The 24646-nt window shown below is 42.7% G+C and overlaps 1 protein-coding gene across 1 annotated transcript in view; it reads left to right on the top strand.

The window, feature by feature from the left end:
• Window positions 1–22669, top strand: part of LOC137430834 (rac GTPase-activating protein 1-like) — a 37000-nt gene extending 14331 nt beyond the window's left edge. The window contains exons 4-9 of the mRNA XM_068121610.2: window positions 2637–2726; window positions 2807–3005; window positions 6423–6513; window positions 7559–7667; window positions 9535–9673; window positions 22420–22669. Of these exons, the coding sequence (XP_067977711.2) occupies window positions 2637–2726; window positions 2807–3005; window positions 6423–6513; window positions 7559–7667; window positions 9535–9648 (603 nt within the window). The 3' untranslated portion in view covers window positions 9649–9673; window positions 22420–22669. The remainder of the gene's footprint in view (window positions 1–2636; window positions 2727–2806; window positions 3006–6422; window positions 6514–7558; window positions 7668–9534; window positions 9674–22419) is intronic.
• Window positions 22670–24646: the final 1977 nt, after the last annotated feature.

The raw sequence follows: 24646 nt of genomic DNA, 5'->3' as shown, positions 1-24646 counted from the left end.
CTTAAAAACATATTTATTCCAATTTTAGCAAATATCACATTTTTTGGTGAAGCGAAGCGGGCGTATAATAATATTTCGGGTGATAACAGAGATGGCCGAGAGTTATACACTGCTATCACTTTTTTTTCATATCTAGGGACATATATCTTGCTAAAAATCACAATGAGCCTTACTCCATCTGTATGGTACCGACCAACCCCCTTGGCTCATAGCCTAGAAGGATTTCAAGGAGATTGAAAGCAAAGGTTGTGATGTCTTGTGTAACGCTGGCCTATTGCTAGGGTCTGGAGACGGTGATACTGACAGACAACAACAGTGGCTTCATATTTGTGAGAACTCGGTCAGGATGATTGTGGGAGTGAAGAGGGTGGATAGAAGGAGAATGGATGAACTGAAGGAGGAGACCGGTGTGCAGATGAGCTTGATGGAGAGATTGGTGAAATGCCGGCTGAGATGTGTGTACCTGCATCTATAAATTTAACCCAAACTGTATACAGGGATCCCATGGATAGTGCAATATCGTTTAACACAAACATATTAAAATGGGTCGAGCAAAAAGTTTTGAATATGAAAGAGCAGGAGCATGGGCGATATTCTATGGAAACTTTAATGGTGAGCCAAGGTTTGTTGTATAATTTCAAGTTGTACTCTTCTCTGCACAGCGTCTGTCTTATCTGCAAGGGCTGAAACCCAGGCAGCAACTACATTTCCTTATTTGTGTAGTTCAGTTTAAGGCTCGTGAAAGAGCTAACACATTACACACGAGAACAGGCACAGACCCATAAAATGGAGACAAGAGGGGGAGATAGAGGAAAGCATACAAGCACAACAGTAGCGAACAGGGACGTCGGTAGATCTGTGGAAGAGAGCGGGCCGGTTGGGGTGGGTGGAGGGAGGGAGGGAATGGGTACACTGTATAAAACAAATTGACATTACTAAGAATTTCAGGAACGAAGTTGGAGATGAAAAGAGGTGGATTTGGGGTGTTTTAACAGGGGTAGAAAAGATCAAGGTTTTGGATGGGGGGAGATAAGAGATGGTGGTGAACAGCTGTTTTAAAACCTGAAGGGAGGAGTGGGATTGAAGAGAGTGAGGGAGTTTGTTCCAAAGGCGGGAGAAAAGAGGAATGAAAGAGTGAAGGTGAGCAGAGAGTCTTGATTTTGGTGGTTTCACCAGAAGAGGGTAGCTGGCAGATCTTGTGCATCCTGCAGGAACAGAAGAACAGAAGAAGAGGGGATTCACAACCAGGTGAGCAGAGAAAGGAACAGGGAGGTGTATAAGCAATTGTGTTGGTATGGGAGGAGGTGAAACGTTTTAAATTCTCCGTTTGTATATATATATAATCTATGTTTTGAAGGTTGGGTGAAAGTGGATCTGAAGAAGGAGAAAGGTTGAAGGACGAAGGAGTATGATGGTGAAAATTAGAATTGGAAGGTATCCACTGGAGAGTGTTGAGATATGAAGGAAGGAGAGAAAACAGGTGGGGCGAAAAATGTGGTCGTGGTTGGGGGAGGGGGAGGGGGAGGAGGGGTGTGGTCTGGGGAGCAAAGAAGGAAAAAGATTTTTTTTTTTTTTTTTTTTTTTTTTGTATTTAGACTTTAAACAAAGGGTCAGATGTGCAGGGGAACCGTATGGGTTGAGGACAAAGAAAAAAGCAATGCAGTGAGTGAAAATAAATAGACAACAAACGACCGCCGAGACAACAAACGACAAGGAAGCTTCAAGGCACCAGGCCCCAAACGTGGCAAGAACAAGACGACTATTACACACAGGTATGCACGATTTACAACCGAGATTTTGCTAGAAATTCACAGTAAAATAACCGGTACAGTTTTGACAAATACACAAATGGGAAAATACTCGACTTTGATGCAGAGAGTTTGGAAGAACACTACCTCGCCGACAGGACCGGAAGCGGGAGGACAACTGTAAGCGCAGGACAACCAGAAGTGGGGTTTTCCTTGATGCATGTAATCTACATTAAAGTGAAGTCGATGGTACACCATCACAAATCCCCACACTCTACAACCTAAAGCAAAGTTGAAAGATTGCAAACAGTTCCACCATAAAAGACCCAATGTCAAATTTTCATTCAAAAAAAAAAAATGTTTTGTTTTAACTCGTGTCCCTAATTATTCACCCCCTTGGACATGAACTGAGGGTCAAATCCCAAAAATGTATATATTTCATGCGTCTCCCAAAATCTAGTGCATATACAAAGTTTCATTAAAATATGCTTGTAATTGCGTTTTTCACGATATGATATTTAACCCCACCCAGGGGGTGCACATGCAGGTCCCTCCTGATGACTCCATCTTTGCTTATTCGGGTTCCTTCTTATAACTCCAATGCAGTATTTGGTTTTCCATTTTATTCTGAGATACGAGTTACATTTTAACTGCACCCTGAAACTTGATTTCCCAAGTGACAAAACAATGTCGAAGTTACTTGACTTGCTAAGAAGAAAGTTTGTTTGTGTGCACCCATGAAGAACTGATTTTCTCTTTTAGCTATTTTCTTTCAATATTGAAAACTATTTTGCATTTGAATTTGTTGGTTTTTTTTTGCCTCAAACTTTTCACTTAATCAAAATCTTCTCTGCACTTTCCCTTAATTATTGTCTTTTGTTCTTACAGGATTTTAATGAAACACATCTTATGGTTTTGTCCATTCTACCTTTGGTAGTTTCATATGTGAATGAAATTGAACAAAAAGGTTTCAAAGTGGTAAGTCGCATTGCAAATGTCATTTATCGTTTTACTTTTTGCCTTGACTTAATACTACAGAAATACCGTTTATCCCACAGAATGGACTTCATGTTACTCCAGCAAGTAAACGACTCTTGAGAGCTTTGAAAGATGAGCAATTGGGGGTGCAATGCACGACAGCTTTATCTTCCATTTCAAACGTCCATTTCATGTGTCGTCTTCTTTTGGACTACTTTTGGAACCTCGAAGAGCCAATGATTTCTGTTCATCACTTTCAGAGGTTGATCCTTGCTGCAGGTAGCTTTGCCAGGAAAGATAACTGGATGATGAGCATTTTTGCAATATTTTTCTTTCTTCTTCTTTGGAGTCTCCTTGCTTCTATGTGAATAAATGGCAATGTTGCAATGTAGCGAATGGAAATTGGGTATGCACATTCACAACTTTTTAACATACCGGTGCATTCCACTATTGATGTGATTTGTGGCATGCTGCTTTTTAAAGTAAAAATAGTGAATAAAAAAAAAATCGGCATGTCGACTATTTGTAAGAACCGCTTGTGTGATTGACATTTAAAAAAATGTTTATATACAATCGGTGTATCAAAGCCATACGAGTCATTTCAGGGGTAGAGCAGAACCCAAAACTATTTTTAAGTTGGGGGAGGGGCACAATGAATTTAAATTTTGAGACCATGCCACTAGTTTTCTAAAGTTTAAGGGTCCATTTGTTTCTTCCATGTGCTTGGAGTGGGAAGGATGGTTGAATAGGGGTTGAAGTTTGTGCACATCCGAATAACAATTGTCAAACATTTTATTAGTGTTCCCTGAATTTGTTGCCTTGCTTGTAGTGAAATTAAATTTAGACTCTGGTTGTTAAGCTATCACCTTTTTCTTATACTATGCCCTATCAACTTTATCTCTCGATTTCCGTTTTTCTACAAAACGACCAAAGAGCCCGCTAAGGATAAGAGGAAGCAGGACTCGAGCACGCACTGCTGTAATAAACAAATAAACTTCTCTCTTAGGTATAGTGTGGGGTACAGTAATACCTCGCCGCACACGCTTTTCAGTTTTACGCTTGTTATACATTGACTCTGCTTCCCAATGCGTCTGCTCACACTTTGGACATACGCTCCTACAAAATGTGGCCCAAACATGTAACTTTGCTCACAATGGTGAAAACACTTCATTAACATTTTATTTGTACTCTGCTTTTTGTGCTTAAAAGTTCGAAATGTCGAAGCCCAAAATAATGAAGCAAAGCTTTTGCCTTCAAATTCAATTGGAACTTTTGAAATGCTTTGAGTAGACAATGCCTAGCTTGTTCATTTTCGTATTACTTTATTGAATTTTATCTTTCATTACCACTTATTTATTCATTAATAAGCACAAATTTATGCTTTAGAACTCATTCTGCGAAAAATCCTGGATTTTGGTATCCTTCTGGAATGTATCTCCTACTTGTAACACCTTTTTGTGGCAAAACATGTCTTGAAACCTGCTGATTCGCGATGTGCCTGTTTTTTTCCCGCAACACATCCTGAGTGTATAGCATGGTACTTGTGTAATTTGTTATGGTTTAAGAGTTAGGCTAGATTGGCAATAGATAATGTTTAGGGAAAAGTCAAATAAACAGATTGATTTTAAAAAAACACAAGATGATTGCAAGTTTATGAACTTGGTATAAGCAACATTGTGTTAAATATCTCCCAGAACCCTCCTTTGAAAATCTGACTGTTCTGAAAATTGTACTCATATATACAGGGTGAGCCAGAAATATGGTTCTTTTTAACACTCGTGTAAAGGTAATAAAAAGTTGTATTTCAAAACAAATTCTTACAAGAAAGTGAAGTACATAACATGCCATTTATTTGTGGAAAACAACATGCAGGAGATGCGTACCATTTCGTCTGACACATTCATCCAATCTTGGACGCCAATTATTCATGACGTTCTGCAACATGGCCAAGCATTCCCTCACAAAAATTGTGTGCAAGCTCATAATCTCGGCTTAATTCCTGGACATTTTGAATTTTATGGGGATAAAAGTTTAAATCCTTATGCAATATGCGGCGTAATGACGTGTGAGAAATTCTTAAGGCTGATGCATGCTTTCAGCTGGAGCGATGCGGACTTCTCAAAACTGACTCCCTTACACGCTCAATATTTTGTGCCATTCTTACTGATTTGGGTGCTCCCGACAGTTTCTCTTTTAAAGTTGAACCGGTCCTCTCATAAAAGAATTGCCAATGTACCCTCTACACGTCACCTCAAATGGCTGACAATCTTGCCAACCCTTCTCCCGACACTCTGCAACATTCTGCCAGCTCACTATACTTTCCTCTCTTCCTGTTGTGCACCTCCTCCATGTTCTCTTCCCAAGGTACAGACAATTCCCCGAAGATGACATGTCTTGTTGCACTTGACCAGATGACAGTCAGGTCGCAACCTTGTCACACAGATCTCTGAGAATACCAATTGTGGCTTTTGGTCTGCCACCACCTGCCTATCACAAGCATTTGCCAGCCCTCTTGCTTTCCACCTCCTCCTCTTTTCACCTCTTACCACTTATACACGTACACGTACACGTACATGTACACGTACACGTACACGTACACATACACATACACACTTGCTCAAGACCTTATATAGACAGGTGTGTGCCTTTCCAAATCATGTCCAATCAATTGAATTTACCACAGGTGGACTCCAATCAAGGTGTAGAAACATCTCGAGGATGATCAAGAGAAATGGGAGGCACTTGAGCTAAATTTCAAGTGTCATAGCAAAGGGTATGAATACTTATGTCAATGTGATATTTCAGTTTTTTCTTTTTAATAAATTTGCAAAACTTTCTAAAATCCTGTTTTCTCTTTGTCATTATGGGGTTATGAGTGCAGATTGATGAGGGAAAAAATGAATTTAAACGATTTCAGCATAAGGCTGCAACATAACAAAATGTGAAAAAAGTGAAGGGGTCTGAATACTTTCTGAATGCATGATATATATATATATATATATATATATATACATAATATATGCATGCATACAGGGTTGACTTGCAATTTCTGCCTGTATACATAGATTACTTGACCTATGCTGGAGACGAGGGGATTTCTGGCCATGGTACAAAATACATGTGCTCCAATACGCCCCTTTCCCCATCCCCCAGCAGCTCAGATTGAGTGGGTATTTCTAGTTTCTTAATAGGATGACTAACTCATTGGAGTTTGTTGAGGCTCTTTGGGATATGGCCTCTCCCTCAACAGAGATGCTATCGGATTAACATTCTAGGTGTGCAAGTGCCACATGTTACAATGATGTCACCAAACAAATTTACACATGGTCATTATAGCATTTGATGCACTTGCGCTTTTGTTTTTGTTTTTTTGGTTTTCTTCTCTAATGGCTCAATGGATTTAGATTTTTTTTCTTTCTTTTTTCTTTTCTCTAAGATGATGCATTTCACTGTTGATGCATAGTTAAAACGTTATTGTCCTGTAATTCATCATCATAATTTAGGTTCATCATAATCAATTTGGTTATAGAACATTCCTTGCAAGGGGATTGTTTGGGTTGCTCTTTCTCTCCGAGATAGTTGACATGTGCTTTGTGTTCTAACACTGTTATTGTATTTTCATGTAAAATGCGGACATTACACACTTTGAGACCTGCTTGCTGTGTAACCTTGCTTTGCCTTTTTTTTTTTCTCTAGAGAAAAGATGTCAATATTTAGATTTGGAGATTGATGCCCTTGCAGAAACGAATCGGTCTACTTTGGCATTCATCATGCGACATTTGCAAAAGTATGGATTTTTCATCTGCTGTGGTGTTTTTCAGTATTATTTGGGCTCGTTTTTATTTTTGATAACAATCTCGAAAGCATTGATGCTCATGCCGCACAACCCCCACTCCTTGTGCCAGCAAGTGCAAGTTATCAGGAATTTTCTAACAGTTGCATGCAATTTCCCTCCATCCAAATGCTGTCATACCTACAGCCACACAAGGACTCTGCAATGGGTTTTATTTATTTATTTTTTATCTCTATCAACTGGTGGTGGTTTCGATCATTGGTCCTTGCAGGAGCTTTACTCTCACTTCTCTACTTTCCTGGCACCCACTCCATTTGCAATGATATGGTAGCTGGGTTTTGTGTGTACATGGTCAAGCCTCATGAAAGAGCCAGAGCAGAATACAATGGAGTATAATAGAAATGCGAAAGCAACAGCACAGAGAAACAGAGAGAGCGATAGATAGATAGATAGGGTGAAGATGCAGAAACTCAGCAAGGAGAAAGCAGGGATGAAACAAGTACAATAAACAGAGGTGTGAGGGAAATCGCAACCTGGAAAAAGGGGTTAATTGAATTGGGTTATGCTTGGAAATGGGGCTATTTGGGGTAGAGCATATGTGGATGGGGAATGACCTGAGGGAGTGGTGGACTGTTTGGAACTGAACACATTGAAAGTTGGTTCCACAGGCAAGCTGCGAATTTTGGCCTTGTAGGTAGTCCAGAGTTTGGAGAGGCCAAGGATGGCAGGAGTTGGTGTGACGGTAGAGGGAGGAGGGCAGTAGTTGGCATGACTTTGGGGGTGGGGAGGGTTGATGTGAGCTGATGTGACTGGGAGAGGGGGGGGGTGCGACATTGGGGGAACAGCCTGGATGGGGAGGAAGGGGTCAGGTTGTGGAAATGGGAGCTTTTGAAACGAGCAACTCACAGCTTGTGAAACACCTGACGTTTGGACAATTAAGCTTGGAGGATATTAACTCTGCTATTAAGTTTAGTCGCACAATTCTTATTTTAGTTAAACATAATTTATGTTGAAATAGGAATGCCAATGTTTGTTTCAGTGTGTTGCAGCATGGCAATACAGGAATGGAAGTCCTGACGCAAGTTTTTGGCCCTGTCCTCTTTGGTAACTCAAGTTATTCAAAGACTGATGAGAAGCAATGCATATTTGTGAGTTTTAATACTATTTTTTTTTTTTTTTTTTTTACCTTTCCATTACCCTTCATTGACATGTGCACATCTAATATTGTGATGGACATCGCCTCTTCATGACGGGGCGGCGCATCTCGAAACACCATGATAGTCATTTGCCCAAGAACTTCCTGCAGGATCCCATGCCCAGAGTCGTGTTACCATACAAAAGCCCGAGAACGAGCGAGTATCGTGCCGACAGTCACACAACAGAGCTTAATCGGCAGAGCTGAATTAATGTGGTGTAACTACTTCTGCAATCTAGAATCAAATCATGGTAGTCAATCCACCATCAGTTGCCTTATGCTGCCATCAAAATAGACAAGTTGGGACCCAAATTCTTACTAAACAAGCTTTACTTGGTGGACAAAGCACGTATTTACCGATGAGGAAACTTTGCCATATATATGTGTGCAGGCACAATTCTCTTATCCACCAGAGCAAACACCCACACCATTGGATCCTTGCACTGTCACTGAGCACTCAACATTGCTTTTGGTGCCAAACATGCATTTGATCATGTCAGGTTGAGATGAGCAAGCAGGCAAGATGAAGATGAGAGGTAAGTTAAGATGTGGACTTTTAGAGCTCCTGCACACATTGCACTTGCCCGTTTGAGCTCATGCCGTTCAATGGTTCTGCGCAACATACTCCTCTGGTCCACCTTTCCCGTCCCTCCCTCCCTACACACCCCCCCCCCCCCAAATGATCCACTCTGTTTCCTCCCTCCATGCACGAACGTGCTGTGCCTCTTCACTCACTATGTACCCTAATGTTTACGGTGCGGGTTTGTTGGGAACACTTTATGTGGATGAGGTGAAGGGTGCCGGCGATGAAGCCAAATGTTGGGAGTGCAGCATATGGGATGTATGGCGAAGGTGTGCAAGGGTGGAAGGTGAAAGGTGCGTGAAATGTAAAAGATAAAAGAATGAAAGGGAAGCAAAAGTGAAAGGAGTAAGAACAGAAGGGGAAGTGAAAGCAAAAGATTGTCTGTTGGATGAGTGTGTGGACTGCGTGACCTCTCAAGCAGCAGACTCACTCAGGCACAGAATCTCAGACAAACCCATCAACCAATGAGAGAGACTCCCTTTTATACTCCACTCACCCCTGCCCCTCGTGCTCCCCGCACTCTCTTCATTGGGTGAATCTTGGTTCAGGGGGCCTTTCTCCTTCACCCATGATTGGCGCCTTCCCATCCCAATATCCCCGTGGCAACTCTGGATTGAGTTTGCGCGAGTGCGAGTTGAGGTGGCGAACTTTGTTGGGAAATGGTTTTGGTCGGATGTTGCCCCTAATTATGATATGTCATCTAGTGCAGACTGTGCGGTACGAAGCCAGTTTGAGGCAATTTCGAGCGATTGATTAGGTTTAGGATGCAGGGCAAAGCTGCTGCACTGAAGGCAAGGAGTAGTTGGCTGAGAACCATGTTCCGTGCGCTGTGGGGTGTGGGAAATGGATGTCAGACCAGAGCGTGTCGAAATAGAAAAGAGCGTGTATCGGCCGTCTATCTATACAGTCATGATGCATATCTGTTTTACATAAACATCAGACACTTAACCAACCAATAAACGGTACTCTAAAATAACTAGTTTTAAACTCTGTTTTCTCTTTACCTCTTGGAGCCAAAACTGTGGCAATATGCAAGACTGACATTTGGAGATCTGAGCACATTTTTCATGAAAGACGTGGTCACATCAATGCTTTGTATATGATTGTACGTTGGAGCAGAAGCAATATTGAGGTGTGCTTCATCAGCCTACATTGTGTTGAACTGCATGAACAAGATTTGTTTTTAAGAGATGAGCAATGAGATTTTGTAAATTTATGAACTCTCTCTTTCCCCAAGGTAATGGAGTACTTGTTAAAACTTCCTGGAAATTACTGGGACAGTTTGATAAGTGGACACCCTGCTGTCAGCATACCACAGGATGAAAAACCTTGCCAGTTGCAAAAAACATGAATGCGGCCAAAGATGTTTGAAAGAGGTAATGTTTTATTAAATATTTTAACTTTTGTTGCAACTTCAAAGTTTTGACAGATTTGGTTTTGTGTGATATTTGGATGCTTGGATAATACTCTATTATAGGCAAGTTAAATTGGTTGAGTTGGAAACGTATTTCACTATATACGAAGCCAATCTGTGTTGGCTCCAGATTGAGGTCCGATAGTTTAAAACTTCTATTCCCACTGTATTTTGAACAAATGGCATTTTCTCCGTGCCTGCCTATGGATGGAAATGCAAAGTTTTGCCTTGTACAGTCATGTGAAAAAGTAAGTGCACCCCATGTAAAGTTTTGACTTTTTCAACATATTTCAACATACAGCTATTTGATCTTCATTTCAACAATATTGATAGATAAAGGTGATATAATATAACAAATATCATGAAAGATTTACATTTTGTAGTCCATTGTATAATTTAAATAAACATAAAGGCAAATTTCGCATGTGGGAAAAGTAAGTACACCCTTGGCTCTAATAGGTGGTATTGCCCCCTTTGGCAGAAACAACCTCAAGTAGATGTTTCTTATAACTGTCTACCAGTCTCTGACATCGACTGGGAGAAATTTTTGCCCACTCCTCCATGCAGAATTCTTTCAGCTGTGCGATGTTTGAGGGGTTTCCTGCATGCACGGCTCGTTTCAAATCCCCCCACAACATCTCGATGGGATTTAGATCCGGGCTTTGACTTAGCCATTCCAGAACCCTCCATTTCTTTCTTTTCAGCCATTCCTTGGTGGATTTGCTGGTATGTTTAGGGTCACTGTCATGTTGCAAGGTCCACCTTCGGTTGAGCTTCAACTTTCCGACAGATGGCCTCACATCATCCTTAAGCACCCTCTGGTACAATGAAGAATTCATAGTGGATTATATGATAGTGAGCTGCCCAGGCCCTGATGCAGCAAAGCTGCCCCAAACCATGATATTTCCACCACCATGCTTTACAGTTGGTATCAGGTTTTTGTGGTCAAATGCTGTCTTTGGTTTTCACCAAACATGTCTTCTGGTACTGTGGCCAAATAGCTCTACCTTTGACTCATCTGTCCAGAGCACATTGTTCCAGAAGTGCTGGTCTTTGCCTAGGTGTTCATTGGCAAACTTTAGTCTTGCCCTGATGTTCTTTCTGGACAGCAAGGGTTTCCTCCTGGCACACCTCCCATGTAGATTAAATTTGTGCAGCCTCTTTCTAATGTTAGACTCGTGCACTTTGAGATCAACAGTGGCATGAGCTACCTGTAGGTCCCGTGATGACATTCTAGGGTTCTTAGACTTCTTTCAGCATCTTGCGGTCTGCTCTCGGGCTGAACTTGCTGGGGCGGCCTGGCCTGAACAAGTTGGCAGTTGTTTGGAATCTTCTTCACTTGTAGTTGATCTTCCGGACAGTCAAATGATTGATTTCAAATTGTTTGGAGATCTTTTTAAATCCCTTTCCAGACTCGTGGGCATCTATAACCTTCTTTCTGTAGGCCTCAGAGAGCTCTTTTGATCGAGGCATGGTGACGCCGCACACTTCAACAACAAAGAGCAAACCAAACTAAATGTCTGAGGTTTAAATAAGACAGGTTCCTCCAAGATCCTCTCTAACAATGTTCTAATCATTTGCACCTGAGCTGGTGCACCTGATTCTAATTTTAGGTATTTGAAGTAGTGATAAATGTAGGGGTGTACTTACTTTTTCCACACACGAAATTTGCATTTATGTTTATTTAAATTATACAATAGACTACAAAATGTAAATGTTTCATGATGTTTGCTTCCGATTCCGGTTCCTCAGGCGAGGAAGCATCCTTTAAGCTCTCCACGGCATCAAACTTTAAGTATTTTCCCATTTGTGCCTTGGTCAAATTTCCACTGGTTAGTTTGCGGTGTGTTAGTGTGTTTCTAGTTCGTTTTGGTTTTAATTTGTGCCAACTTCTGTGTAATCATTTGCTGTTGGTACCGCGTGCGCGGCCTTGTCTCTCTCTGCTCTCTTGCCCCGCCCCCTTTAGCTCCTTTTTATTTATTTTTTCTACATCTCCAGCCGATACTCACTTTTCCAACTCTAGTTTCCACCATTCTCATTCAACCTTTTCTCCTTCTTTCTCAGATCCACGCCCTCACTTCAGGGACTTTTCCCAGATTGTTTTTCATGGTTTTGTTAAATATTATTTAAATATGTTTAAACTTTCCCCTGCTGTTTTATTCAGTGGTTTATTACAACACGCTGTTTTTCTTCCTATTTAAAAGGCTTTTTTCAATTTCCTTCAATAAATCCACTTCAACAAAAAATTCAATCGCTTACATTTCTTCCTTTCTACATTCTCCAAACTCACCTGCATTCCACCCCTCCTCTATCGTTTTCAAACGGATCTCTGACTTGAAAATCACAATAAACCCAGTTTGTAATGTTCGTTTTTCATTAATCATCCACTTTCTAAACTCCCCCCTCACACCTCCCCTCCTAAACTCCCCCCTCACACCTCCCCTCCTAAACTCCCCACTCTCCCCTCCCCTCATAAACTCCCCCCTCGCTCCTCCCTTTCAATTCTCTCCCCTCCCCTCCTAAACTCCCCCCTCTCCCCTCCCCTCATAAACTCCCCCCTCGCTCCTCCCTTTCAATTCTCCCCCCTCACCCCTCTCCTAAAAAAAGCCCACCTCGCCCCTCCCATCCAAAACTCCCCCCCTGCCCCTCCCTTCAAATCTCCCCCATCCCCATTCCCCACAGAACTCCCCCCTCACCCTCTCCTTCAAAATTCCCTCCCCCACTCCTCCCTTTCAAAACACCACTCACTTCTCCCCTCCAAAACTCCCCCCCCTCACCTCTCCCATCCAAAACTCCCCCATAACCACTCCCCTACTAAACCCCCTTCTTGCCCCACCCCTTCAAATCTCCCCCCTTGTCCCTCCCCTTCAAATCTATCCTCCCCCACCCCTACCATCTTTCTCCAATTCTCCCTCATCCCTCCTCCTCAAAGCTGCCTCTTCCCCACTTCCTCTCCCTTATCTCATACCTTCACCTCCTCCAACCTACTTTGCTCTGCCCCTCCTCAATCAACTCCTCACTGTGCCTCATCCCATCACCATCAAACCTTTTGTCCCTCACTCCTCATCTTACCCTACCCCTCCCCTCTCCTGCCCTGTACCCGATGCTCCTCCTCCCTCTTAACAGTATGGACCTCAAACATCCGGGGCCTTCGCTCAAACCTAATTGATCTCTCCATTCAGGTTGCTTCTGACAATCCAGACTTGATCTGCTTAACAGAAACTTTCCTCCTTCAAGATGTCTGATTCCTTAATATCTCTCCCTGGTTACTCCCTCTTCCGGTATGATGGACCTGAGCCTCGTCCGAGTGGTGGGGTTGCTATCGTTATCAAAATCTCTTCCTCGCTGTCCTTGCACTGCTCTCTCTCCACCCCACCCCCAGGAGTACCTCTGGCTACGGCTTCCTCTCCTCCCACCTTTTGTTCAAATGTGTTCTGTATCTTCCCCCAAACCGTGATGACTCTCCATTTATATGTTACTGTCTGACAACATGGACCAACTTCTATCCACTCATCCCAACTCTCTCTTCCTCACATGTGGCGACTCCAACTGCCATCATGCCGGCTGGCTGGGTTCCTCTCTCACCAGCCATGGCATCTCAGCAAAGGACTTATGCGACTCATTGGGACTGACAAAATCTGTCAATTTCCCGAATTTCCCGAAGAGGGAGTAACCAGGGAGAGATATTAAGGAATCGGACATCTTGAAGGAGGAAAGTTTCTGTTAAGCAGATTACGTCTTGTTTGTCAGAAGCAACCTGTATGGAGAGATCAATCAGGTTTGAGGGACCCGGATGTTTGAGGTCCATACTGTTAAGGAAGAGGGAGGGGGAGCATCTGGTACAGGGCAGGAGAGGGGAGGGGTAGGGTAAGATGAGGGGTGAGAGGGGGAGGTAGGGAGAGCTGTTGATCATGTGTCAGAGGTTGCAGAAGAGCTTGGAGAAAGGGAAGGATGAAGAGGACAAAAGGTTTGATGGTGATGGGATGAAGCACAGTGAGGGGTTGATTGAGGAGGGGGCAGAGCAAAGTAGGTTGGAAGAGGTGGAGGTATGAGATATAATGGAGAGGAAGTGGAGAAGAGGCAGCTTTAAGGAGGAGGGGTGAGGGGGAGAATTGGAGAAAGATGGTCGGGGGGGGGGGGGGGGGAGGTGCGGAGGAGAGATTTGAAGGGGAGGGAGCATCTTCTCTTCGAGACTTGGTTATGACAAACCTCCCTGCAAATTTCTGCTTCTCATTTTCTGCTCCAATCAGTTCTTCTGATCATTTGCTTGTTAAAGTGGAAAAAATCTCTGGCCATTTTCAGAGAGCATCCTCGGTGTCGACGAGTCTGGCATTTCACTCAGGCCGACTGGCATGGTCTTAAAGCAGCCATCAATAATTATCTGGACTGGTCGCTCATCTTCCTGGGAATTCTTCCAAAGTAAACTGCTCTCATTCACAGATTTATCCCATCTCGTCTTCAGTTGTCATACCCTTTCTCCCGTCATTGGTACACTGAATCTTGTGGTGAGGCAGTTGCCCTGAAACAACTTGACTTTGCCTCTTAGAAGGCAAATCCAACTGAAGGCAATCTCGGTTCCTTTCACAAAGCTCGGAACAAATGTGTGTCTACCCTCAGGAGAGCCAGGAAGCACTCTCTCTCTACTCAAGACTGAACTCTCAAACCTGTCTCCCTCCTCCAAATCCTGGTGGTGTCTGGTCAAATCTGTTTCTGGTGTTTGTTCCCTCCTCCATGCCCTCCCTTACCTCAAATGGCTACACAGCCGACACCACACGTGACAAAGCTGAATGCCTCAACTCTGTTTGCCTCACAATATTGTCCCAAACCCATCTCTCTGTACCTACCTTACCCAGTCGAACCCAGCTGCTCCTGGACTCTGTGTCCTTCTCTCCTGACCAGGTGGAGAAGTTTCTGTCAAACCTTGACTCTGATTCTGCAACTGGACCAGACAGCATCAGCCCATGGGTCCTAAAATCCTGCTCTGTCGCTCTATCTCACCTTCTCAATTCTCTTCACACTCTCTTTTCATCAAGGTCATCTGCCATCTGCTTGGAAATCGGCCAACATCACTGGCGGACTGGAAATCACTGGCGACCAGTCCAGCCACTGTACCGCTTTACACAAGAAAGGTGCAAAAACAGATCCTTGCAACTGCAGACCAATTGGCCTTCTCCCAATAATCAGCAAGGTCATGGAATTGATCATTGCTTCTGACATCAAATCCTTCCTCTTCTCTAATGGCTTGATCTCGGATCATCAATTTGGATTCAGACCAGGTCATTCTACTCTGGACATGCTGCTTCTGCTGTCTCGACAATGGATGGAGGTCCTCAATGCCAAACAGGAAATCAGAGCTGTCTCCCTTGACATATCTCGTGCCTTCGATACGCTCTGGCACCCCGCCCTGCTCACCAAACGCTCCTCTAATGATATCCATGGAAACCTCCACGCATGGCTTGCAGGCTTCCTTTCTTGTTGCAGTCAACGTGCGTCCCTGAATGGAATTCTCTCTTCTCCCCTTCCTGTTCAGGCTGGAGTTTTTCAAGACAGTGTTCTGGGCCCTGTGCTTTTTCTGGTCTTCATGAATGATCTCTCCATTAATGGTCTTCATTAATGTCTGACTCTGAACTCTGAACTGGTGTTGGGCTAGCGGCTAGGGTGCCGGCTTAGGATCCTAGGATCCTAGGATCCTGGGTTCGAATCTCGGTCGATCGCTGAATTAACGCCAGGGGGGTTGACTCAGCCTGTCATCCTTCCGAGGTCGGCTAATTGAGTACCAGTTCACTGGTAATTCCCTGTTTGTCGTTAAAGGTGGCAAAAAGGGTTGGCGTCAGGAAGGGCATCCGGCCGTAAAACATTGCTTCAAAAAGGGGACCAAAAAACAACAACAACCACGGTTCCCGAAAAAGGCCAACCCCTGCTTGCGGGGAAAAATGGCCTCTAAAGGTGGTTTTTTATTAATGTCTGACTCTCTGGAAAATCCTCTCTATCTCGTTGCTGATGACTCCACTCTCTGCCGCTCCATATCCCAACCCTCAGATCGGCAGGCAGCAGCCTCTTCACTCCTGGACAAAATCAGCAGCAGACCTGGACAAAATCAAACTGGTCAAACAAGTCGAACATGTATTTCAATCCTGACAAATCTCACACTCTCACTTTGTCTCTCCGGAAAGACAGTCTGGACCCTCCCATCGACTTTCTGAACAATCCTCTTGAAGAGGTTCTGTCACTTGAGCTTTTGGGTCTCACTATCTGCCATGATCCTTCCTGGGAAAACCACATTTCCAAGCTGGCCTCCAAAGCCAGTTGCCGACTGGACATCCTCCGTCGTGCGGTCCTTTCTGGGCACTTCTGAGCTCACCACATACAAAGCTTTCATCTGCCGCTCAATGGAATACTGCTCTCCCCATCTGGGCTGGTGCTCCTGCCTCACACCTAGCTCGACTTCATGCGGTTGAAACCAAAGCATTCAGAATCATTGGAATCTCCCGTGACAAAGCTGATTCTGAGGGCCTTTCTCTCTCTCACCACAGACAGGTCGGTGGTCTTTCTGTCTTCTACCGAGCCCTCTTTGGCCTTGCTCCCCCTGTTCTGTCTGTGCTCTGTCCCCCAAATATTCCTGCAGGACGCACAAGATCTGCCAGCAACCTTCTTCTGGTGAAACTGCCAAAATCGAGACACTGCTCACCTTCACTCCTTCATTCCTCTTTTCTCCTGCCTCTGGAACAAACTCCCTCACTCTCTTCAATCCTCTCCTCCCTCCAGGTCTTTAAAACAGCTGTTCACCATCATCTCTTGTCTTCCCCCATCCAAAACCTTCATCTTTTCTACCCCCGTTAAAACTCCCCAAATCCACCTCTTTAAATCCCCAAGTTCTTTCCTGAAATTCCAGGAAGTGTTCTTTTGCTTTATACGGTGTACCCCCTCCCTCCTACCCCAGCCCTCCCCCATCCACAGATCTACTGGCACCCCTGTTCCCTTCTGTTCTTGTGCTTGTGTACTTCCCTCTCTCCCCCCTCTTGTCTCCCACTCCCTTCATTGCATGTTTTATGTGTCTGCATGTTTTCATGTTCAATGTGTTAGCTCTTACACGAGCCTCGATTCTGTATATGAAAAAAAAGAATCCAACCACAAATGATTTTTGAGTTGAAAAGGTCAACATTGGCCAAATTTTTAAAATCCTTAATGTTCATCCAATTGACCTGAAATTTGAGGAGGATTTGCAGATTTAGTCTTCAAATTTAACCGCCAATTATTTTAAGGTCTAATCTTTTTGGGGGATTTCCCAAGTATCGTGCACTGCACTGTTTTTCTTTGTTTACTTGATTTGTCTGTCCACTCACTTACAGCCCAAACCGCTTAGCCGATTGTTCTGAAACTTTCACAGACTGTAGGCACGATCCCTGTGACAGTCCGTGATAAAGTTTTGTAAAAATCGGTCGATGCGTTATGACATGACGTTGCAAAAACATAAAACACGTTTTGGGCGATAACCCCGGAAACACGACGCCAAAATGTTTTCTGGTTAATTTCCAACAACTTTCTAATTTGAACTTTTAATGTAAACCAACAGATTTCCTAAGTGTATTCACTTGAAAGTTTGTCTGTCAACGTTGTAATGCTCAGAACACATTTTGCCCGATATCTAGGAAACCAAGGGTGCTTGAGGAAAAATAACCATATTTCGACCCTCAGTGTTAATTTGGTGTACATCAGACAAATACACGTCAGACTTTATTAGTCCCCTACCGGTGTACACCGGAGGGGACTATAGGTTTGCACGCCGTCCTTCCGTCCGTCCGTCCGTCTGTCCGTCTGTCAGTCTGTCACGCAAAGAACAGTTTTCCGGATTTTGTTTCTAAACTCTTCATGCTAATGATTTCAAACTTGGCACATGGTTTCCTCATGATAAGTTACAGATCAAGTTCGAACTTCACGACGTTTCTATCATTTTTGACAAAGTTATAGCACTTTGAACTTTGGGAATTCCGATAATTCTGCTGATCCTTAACTCAGTGCCATTTTAAGTTTTAATTTCCTTTAAAAAACATTTTCTCTGCAATAATAGGACCGATCGAGATCAAATTTTCACCGTATGGGGACTCTGTCTGTAGAATATTTTAATGGTAATTATGACGTCACAGGTCACGTGGTTCGGCCGCCATATTGTTTTTCGTGAAAACACGCAAACCCCTTTTTCTCTGCAAAGCTGAACAGATCGAGGCCAAACTTTGCAGGCAGAATCGCATACCCATGACGAACAAAAAAGTCAACGAGCATGACGTCATGTGTCACATGGTTTCAGAGTTATGACGTTTTTAAGCATGAACCTTTAAAACCAAGCTCCTCCCTCATTTTTGATCCAATCGAGGGGAAACTTCACAGATCTCTTCAGCATGTCAGTGTACTAAAATGTCCTTTTGGAATTTGCGATAGGGCACGTGGTTTGGCAGATATCGTTAATTAAACGAAAATATTTTTAAAAATGGGTATCTCTTGAATTGCTAGTACCTCAGACCGTGAGTTGGTAATTATATAATTCACAGTGCAATACGTGCAGGCTGCTCCACGGAGCGACCTTGCGGGCTTATCAATGAGGCGAGGCGTGACACGTGTCTCAGCATACCTCAGATCAAGTTTGAAAACCAGCATCAACCGTGCATAAATTTACATTTTCGATCATTTTTGACAAAGTTATAGCACTTTGAACTTTGGTAGGGGACATGTATTGCAGCGCAATACTCAGAATGCTTGTTCATTTTGTTGTGAAAGGACGTTTTATTATTCATTTTTTTTATGTTGAAGGCTCCAGTCATAGAGTATATAGTCCTCGTTGAAGCCAGGCCTTAAATAAAAGAGCTGCATTGATAGAAAAGTGAAGGAAGAGGATAGACCAAGTTTTTGATGAAGTATAACATCTGCTTTTTGAAAAAGGGAAGGTCGTAAGTGTTTGGAAAGACATGGGTAGGTAAAGTTCCAGAGTTTGGCAATGGAGGGTAAGAAACTAGCGTCATAACGCCCCACGCTTGAGTTGCCAATGGCCACACAATAATCATGTGATGAAGTGATTTGTCGAGTATTCTGTGGTCTCGCTAATGGCGGAGGTACACAAGCAGCAAGGTTTTTGGAGCAGAAACCGAAGTAGAAAAGAGAAAGCCAACTTTGCGACATAATTCGAGTGGGTCGAGTTTTGAGGTTAGATTGGGAGAGTTGATAAGTCAAATTACTTTGTATTCAATTTTGTCCAGTAAGTATGTGGAGCCAGTAAGAGTTACTGCCCCAGATGTGAGAGCAGTACTCTATACAAGGACGAATCAATCCTTTATATAGTTGAAGCAACTGCTCAGAGGAGAAGACCCTTCGACATCTGAACAGGACTCCGAGGTTCTTCGAGGCAGACTTAGCTATTTGTGTAATAATAGGTGGATTCCAGGATAAATTTGATGTTGGGGTAATACCTAGTAGGTTTTTTGAATCGCATGGTGTAATTGTGTAGCTATAAAAGGAGATTGGAGAGTTCATGGGTTTTGGAGAGAGATGAGAAGAAATTGAGTTTTATTATTAGCATTGAATTTAACCTCATTACATTTGCCCCACTGGGAAATCTTGTCCAAATCCGAATTTAAAGAAGTGGCTATGATGAAAGTGGATCGAGTGAGGGAAGATGGGGCAGTTGGGAAAAACATGGAGGAATATAATGTTGTCATCAGCATACGAGTGCATTTGGTTATTTGTAGAAGAAAGAATGTCATGGATAAAAAGAAGGAAGAGTGTTGGAGACAGAACAGAACCCTGAGGGGCACCGCTGTTGATAGTGAAGGAGGGAGATGTTGAACCATCAACAATTACGGAGATAGAGTGGTCTTTGTTTTATTTCAACATTGTCTCCCAACCATAGAGGGTCGTGATTGGGGAAGTGTAGGATTTTTGGCTGAAAAGTGTCGGTACAACATCGTATTTTAGCAATTTCCAAGTGTTGTTTCCCAGCGGTGAACCTGTTTATCAAATATGAATGCCAATGGCTCAAAGTGGTCTTCACAAACATATTTTGAATGAGCATACGTTTTGATGTTGAATTTGGTTACTCCTAGGTTTTTCAACCACAAAGCACAATGTTGACGCTCTTTTTTTTGTGGGTCAGGGATCCAAAAAAATGACCTTCCGAGTTCTGTGGGCAAATTTCCCAACGATTGGAACAGTTTAAAAGCTTGGCGCATCGGGAACTTTAATGCCAGAATAACTTGTGATGAAATGCATATGTACGCGCTCGTAAATTGAGTTGTGCACTCATGACGTCACGCGAATAGATGGAAGTAGCTCATTTGCCTAACGGAAGTGAAAATAGTCTGGTCTGATTTTAAAGACTATAATCCGGCTTATTATTCTCCCAAAATCTTTTTGGTGCTAATTGGTCAGGGATATTATCTTGAACATATAGCTTCAAAAAATTTCATTATTGTGTTCCTTTAACTGACCTTTCTTCTGAGTTTACAACCCAACCTCCCTGTCCCCAAGTGTGAGGTCAGAATGAGACAGGACTGAGACCACCATATATGGCTGTTCCGCACACTGGAGGCCAACAGAGTACTTGTGGTGTGGAATTTCCCTGGCTTGCCCCGCCAATCACTGCAGGCCATTGATCATGGTTTGGCAGGCCACATCGGCCAATCTAATCTTGCATATGACAATACACAGATCTACGTTCAGGTTGGACAAGTCACAGCTCTGTCTGATGAAGGATTTATAGCAATCCACCCAATAACAAATTCCTGAGGTGACACTCAATCATAATGTGATGAATAGTCGCTGATCTGGGTGACCACAGTCACATGCTGGGTTGTCTTTGAAATTCTATTTGTGGAGGTGGTTTGAGGTCCTTGCATGGAGGGTGTGGACCCTGTTGAGGGCAGACCACTTTCTGGGGGAGGTAAATGCCTGGAGGCTCTTCTTCTCAGAACTCAACCGAAAGTATTGTATTCCTCAAGTCACCACCATCTTTCCACTTCTTGCATTACTAACACAGGAATACACATATTCTATAATTATTATATAGCTTCATCGGCATTCCATATTTAAAAGATTATGCAACACTGTCATGTTCCTAATTAATTCCACAAAACAACACATGTCTGTGATCTCCTGAGGTGGGAAGGAAGTAGGAACATAATTAAAACTTTGGCTGTGAATAAAAAAACTAGTTTACAGGGACATTATTAATACTCAATCATAGAGAAGTTGTACTTCTGCAAAGGCAAGGACCTGAGCCTCTCTCCAGGTTGAGTGCATGCCATCGGCCAATGGGTGCATGCCATGGGCGTTCTAATACGCCCTCCTAGGGAGATTGTAATGGTGCATACGCCACGTTGGGCGTTGTTATTCATTGCAGAGCGCTTTTTGCAATGCCTGCTGCTCGGGTGGTTTGGATTGCTCACTGTTCATTGTCCGTCTGGTCACCCGTCCCTGCTGCTTTGTGGTTTCAAAGCTCGGAGGAAGTAGCGACACAGACGAGCTGCCCCAAACCACAGCATGCCAGCCAGATCGGCAGATAGACACCCACCACCTATGTGAGCTTCACGTGTAGAGCAGGTTCTACTGTCTCGTCAACCCTGAGTACACGTGACAGGTTATTCGCTTAAGCCATTGAAGTTGTATGGGGAGATTGTTTTCATATACTCTGGTCATTCGTTGTAGCCTGTGATCACCTCTTCGTTGCAGTGCTCTTCTTCTCCCTCACCTTCCCTCATTATCATGTAATAAACCCCTTTCTTAATGTAAACGTGTGTGTGGTCATCAGGAGGGGATCCATAGCACATAGTCAATTGGCAAATAAAGCCATTAGACCAGCAGATTGGGTTCACGCTGAAGCGCGTGTAAAGTGGATCGCTCGGCCAATCTTGCCATGCAGATCCGCCATGTTAGTGTTTTAAAATGCCGATTCGTGCCAAATTAACCCGGCGGATGTGGAGACCATTTTGTCCCATCCCCGCGGGTATCGCAACCGTCGTGGAGGATTCACAACCGCAACAATATCTTGTGCTAGATGTTCTCTCACCATTAGTAGAACTAGGGCATGCCCGTACTATATATATATCTAAAATTATATCCCCCCCCTCTATTTACATGAAATGGTTTGGTCCAAAGCGAACGGCTTGCGAGTGCGGTGACAATCCCCCCCCCCCCCTCTATTTACATGAAATGGTTTGGTCCAAAGCGAACGGCTTGCGGAGTTTGGTAAAGAAATCGCCATAGCGTGCACGTAATTAGTTTTAAAACATAGTTTAACGGCAACATAGTTTGCCAACCGTGAAATAAATGAATACGCTCTCAAATGTGCCGTCCGAGGCAGAGTCTGTTCGCCACGTTCGGCACACGTGATAGCTCGCTGCTCTCTGATTGGTTGAATCGTTTTTTGGACATAGCTCGGTAACTACTTGTCCGATTAATATGAAACCTTGAAAAGGCACATCCTCGGGTCCCCAGCAATATACCTGGCAAGTTTAAAGTATATCGGACCCGTGGTTGTCGAGAAACAGCGGTCACAGACATACATACATACATACATACATACATACATACATACATACATACATACATACATACACACAGAGATTACTGGAATTATAGATAGATGTATCATTTTACTTGAAATGTTGCTGTCATATTTGTAATGAAATCTGCAATGAAGTTTGGTAATATCTCTGTTTGCAGAGGAATTTCACGTCAAAATCCAGAACGTTCAAAAGTACGAAGTAAAGTTTTTTTTCAACAGCTGCTGGGGAACGTGACAGCAGCTGATAGTGCGGTTTGGCATTTTACTTGAGTAATCGATGTTTTCTGAACCTCCCACATTATATTGTTGATTTTGTGTGCATGCCAATGGCCTGACTATCTTTGAAGTCTTTATTAAACTTTGAAATCCTGCATGTTTGAAGTTAAACGGCAGATTTTTTATGAAATATTTTCTTTTAGGGGAAGCGGTGGGGTGGGGGGGGGGGGGGGGGTTGGAGTAGGGGAGTGTTTTCATATTTTCCTGCTGAAGATTGTTTGCTTTTATGTGCATTAAAGCAGTTTTTGCGAAGACAGGTATTTGTTCTGGTTCTTCAAAATAGAAAACTATTTGTATTGAGAATGAAGAAATCAAGAGTAAAGCCATAAATCCATACAAGATGAAAAGGAACTTTTGAGTATCTCCCGGTTCCGCTCATTACACTCGTCATCTCACATGATGCGCAATGAACATGGTGAATATCTGTGCCCTTCATTCCTTCATTCCTGAGATGACCTGAGAACAATTCCTGACCGCGAAAGAAACAGAGTTCCAATAGTTTTAACTTTCACAAGTTCATGTATTGGATTTACAATGAGGCTACATAAGACACTTGCCTACATTTAGGGTATTTAAAATACATTTAGGGTACCACACTCTTGCCTACATTTAGGGTATTTAAAATACATTTAGGGTATTTAAAATACATTTAGGGTACCACACTCTTGCCTACATTTAGGGTACCATACTCTTGCCTACATTTAGGGTATTTAAAATACATTTAGGGTACCACACTCTTGCCTACATTTAGGGTATTTAAAATGCATTTAGGGTACCACACTCTTGCCTACATTTAGGGTATTTAAAATACATTTAGGGTACCACACTCTTGCCTACATTTAGGGTATTTAAAATACATTTAGGGTACCATACTCTTGCCTACATTTAGGGTATTTAAAATACATTTAGGGTACCACACTCTTGCCTACATTTAGGGTATTTAAAATGCATTTAGGGTACCACACTCTTGCCTACATTTAGGGTGTTTAAAATACATTTAGGGTACCACACTCTTGCCTACGTTTAGGGTATTTAAAATACATTTAGGGTACCACACTCTTGCCTACATTTAGGGTAACATACTCTTGCCTACATTTAGGGTATTTAAAATACATTTAGGGTACCACACTCTTACCTACATTTCGGGTATTTAAAATGCATTTAGGGTACCACACTCTTGCCTACATTTAGGGTGTTTAAAATACATTTGGGGTACCACACTCTTGCCTACGTTTAGGGTATTTAAAATACATTTAGGGTACCACACTCTTGCCTACATTTAGGGTATTTAAAATACATTTAGGGTACCACACTCTTGCCTACGTTTAGGGTATTTAAAATACATTTAGGGTACCACACTCTTGCCTACATTTCGGGTATTTAAAATACATTTAGGGTACCACACTCTTACCTACATTTCGGGTATTTAAAATGCATTTAGGGTACCACACTCTTGCCTACATTTAGGGTGTTTAAAATACATTTAGGGTACCACACTCTTGCCTACGTTTAGGGTATTTAAAATACATTCAGGGTAACATACTCTTGCCTACATTTAGGGTATTTAAAATACATTTAGGGTACCACACTCTTGCCTACATTTAGGGTACCATACTCTTGCCTACATTTAGGGTATTTAAAATACATTTAGGGTACCACACTCTTGCCTACATTTAGGGTATTTAAAATACATTTAGGGTACCACACTCTTACCTACATTTCGGGTATTTAAAATGCATTTAGGGTACCACACTCTTGCCTACATTTAGGGTGTTTAAAATACATTTAGGGTACCACACTCTTGCCTACGTTTAGGGTATTTAAAATACATTCAGGGTAACATACTCTTGCCTACATTTAGGGTATTTAAAATACATTTAGGGTACCACACTCTTGCCTACATTTCGGGTATTTAAAATACATTTAGGGTACCACACTCTTGCCTACATTTAGGGTATTTAAACTAGAGCTATCTGTATCTTATTATAATAGCAAACGTATATGGTTTTGTTTGTTATTATGCGACCAAAACGTCGTCTTCTTCAAATAAAATTAACACCCAAAACAGCTTGTGAACTCTTAATTACGTTTAGACTGCTGAGACCCCTC

This window comes from Myxine glutinosa, chromosome 7 (genome assembly GCF_964187855.1).
Source record: "Myxine glutinosa chromosome 7, kmMyxGlut1.1, whole genome shotgun sequence".
Classification (NCBI taxonomy): domain Eukaryota; kingdom Metazoa; phylum Chordata; class Myxini; order Myxiniformes; family Myxinidae; genus Myxine; species Myxine glutinosa.
Note: the sequence above shows the minus strand (reverse complement) of the source record. Positions and strands in the feature narration are given on the sequence as shown.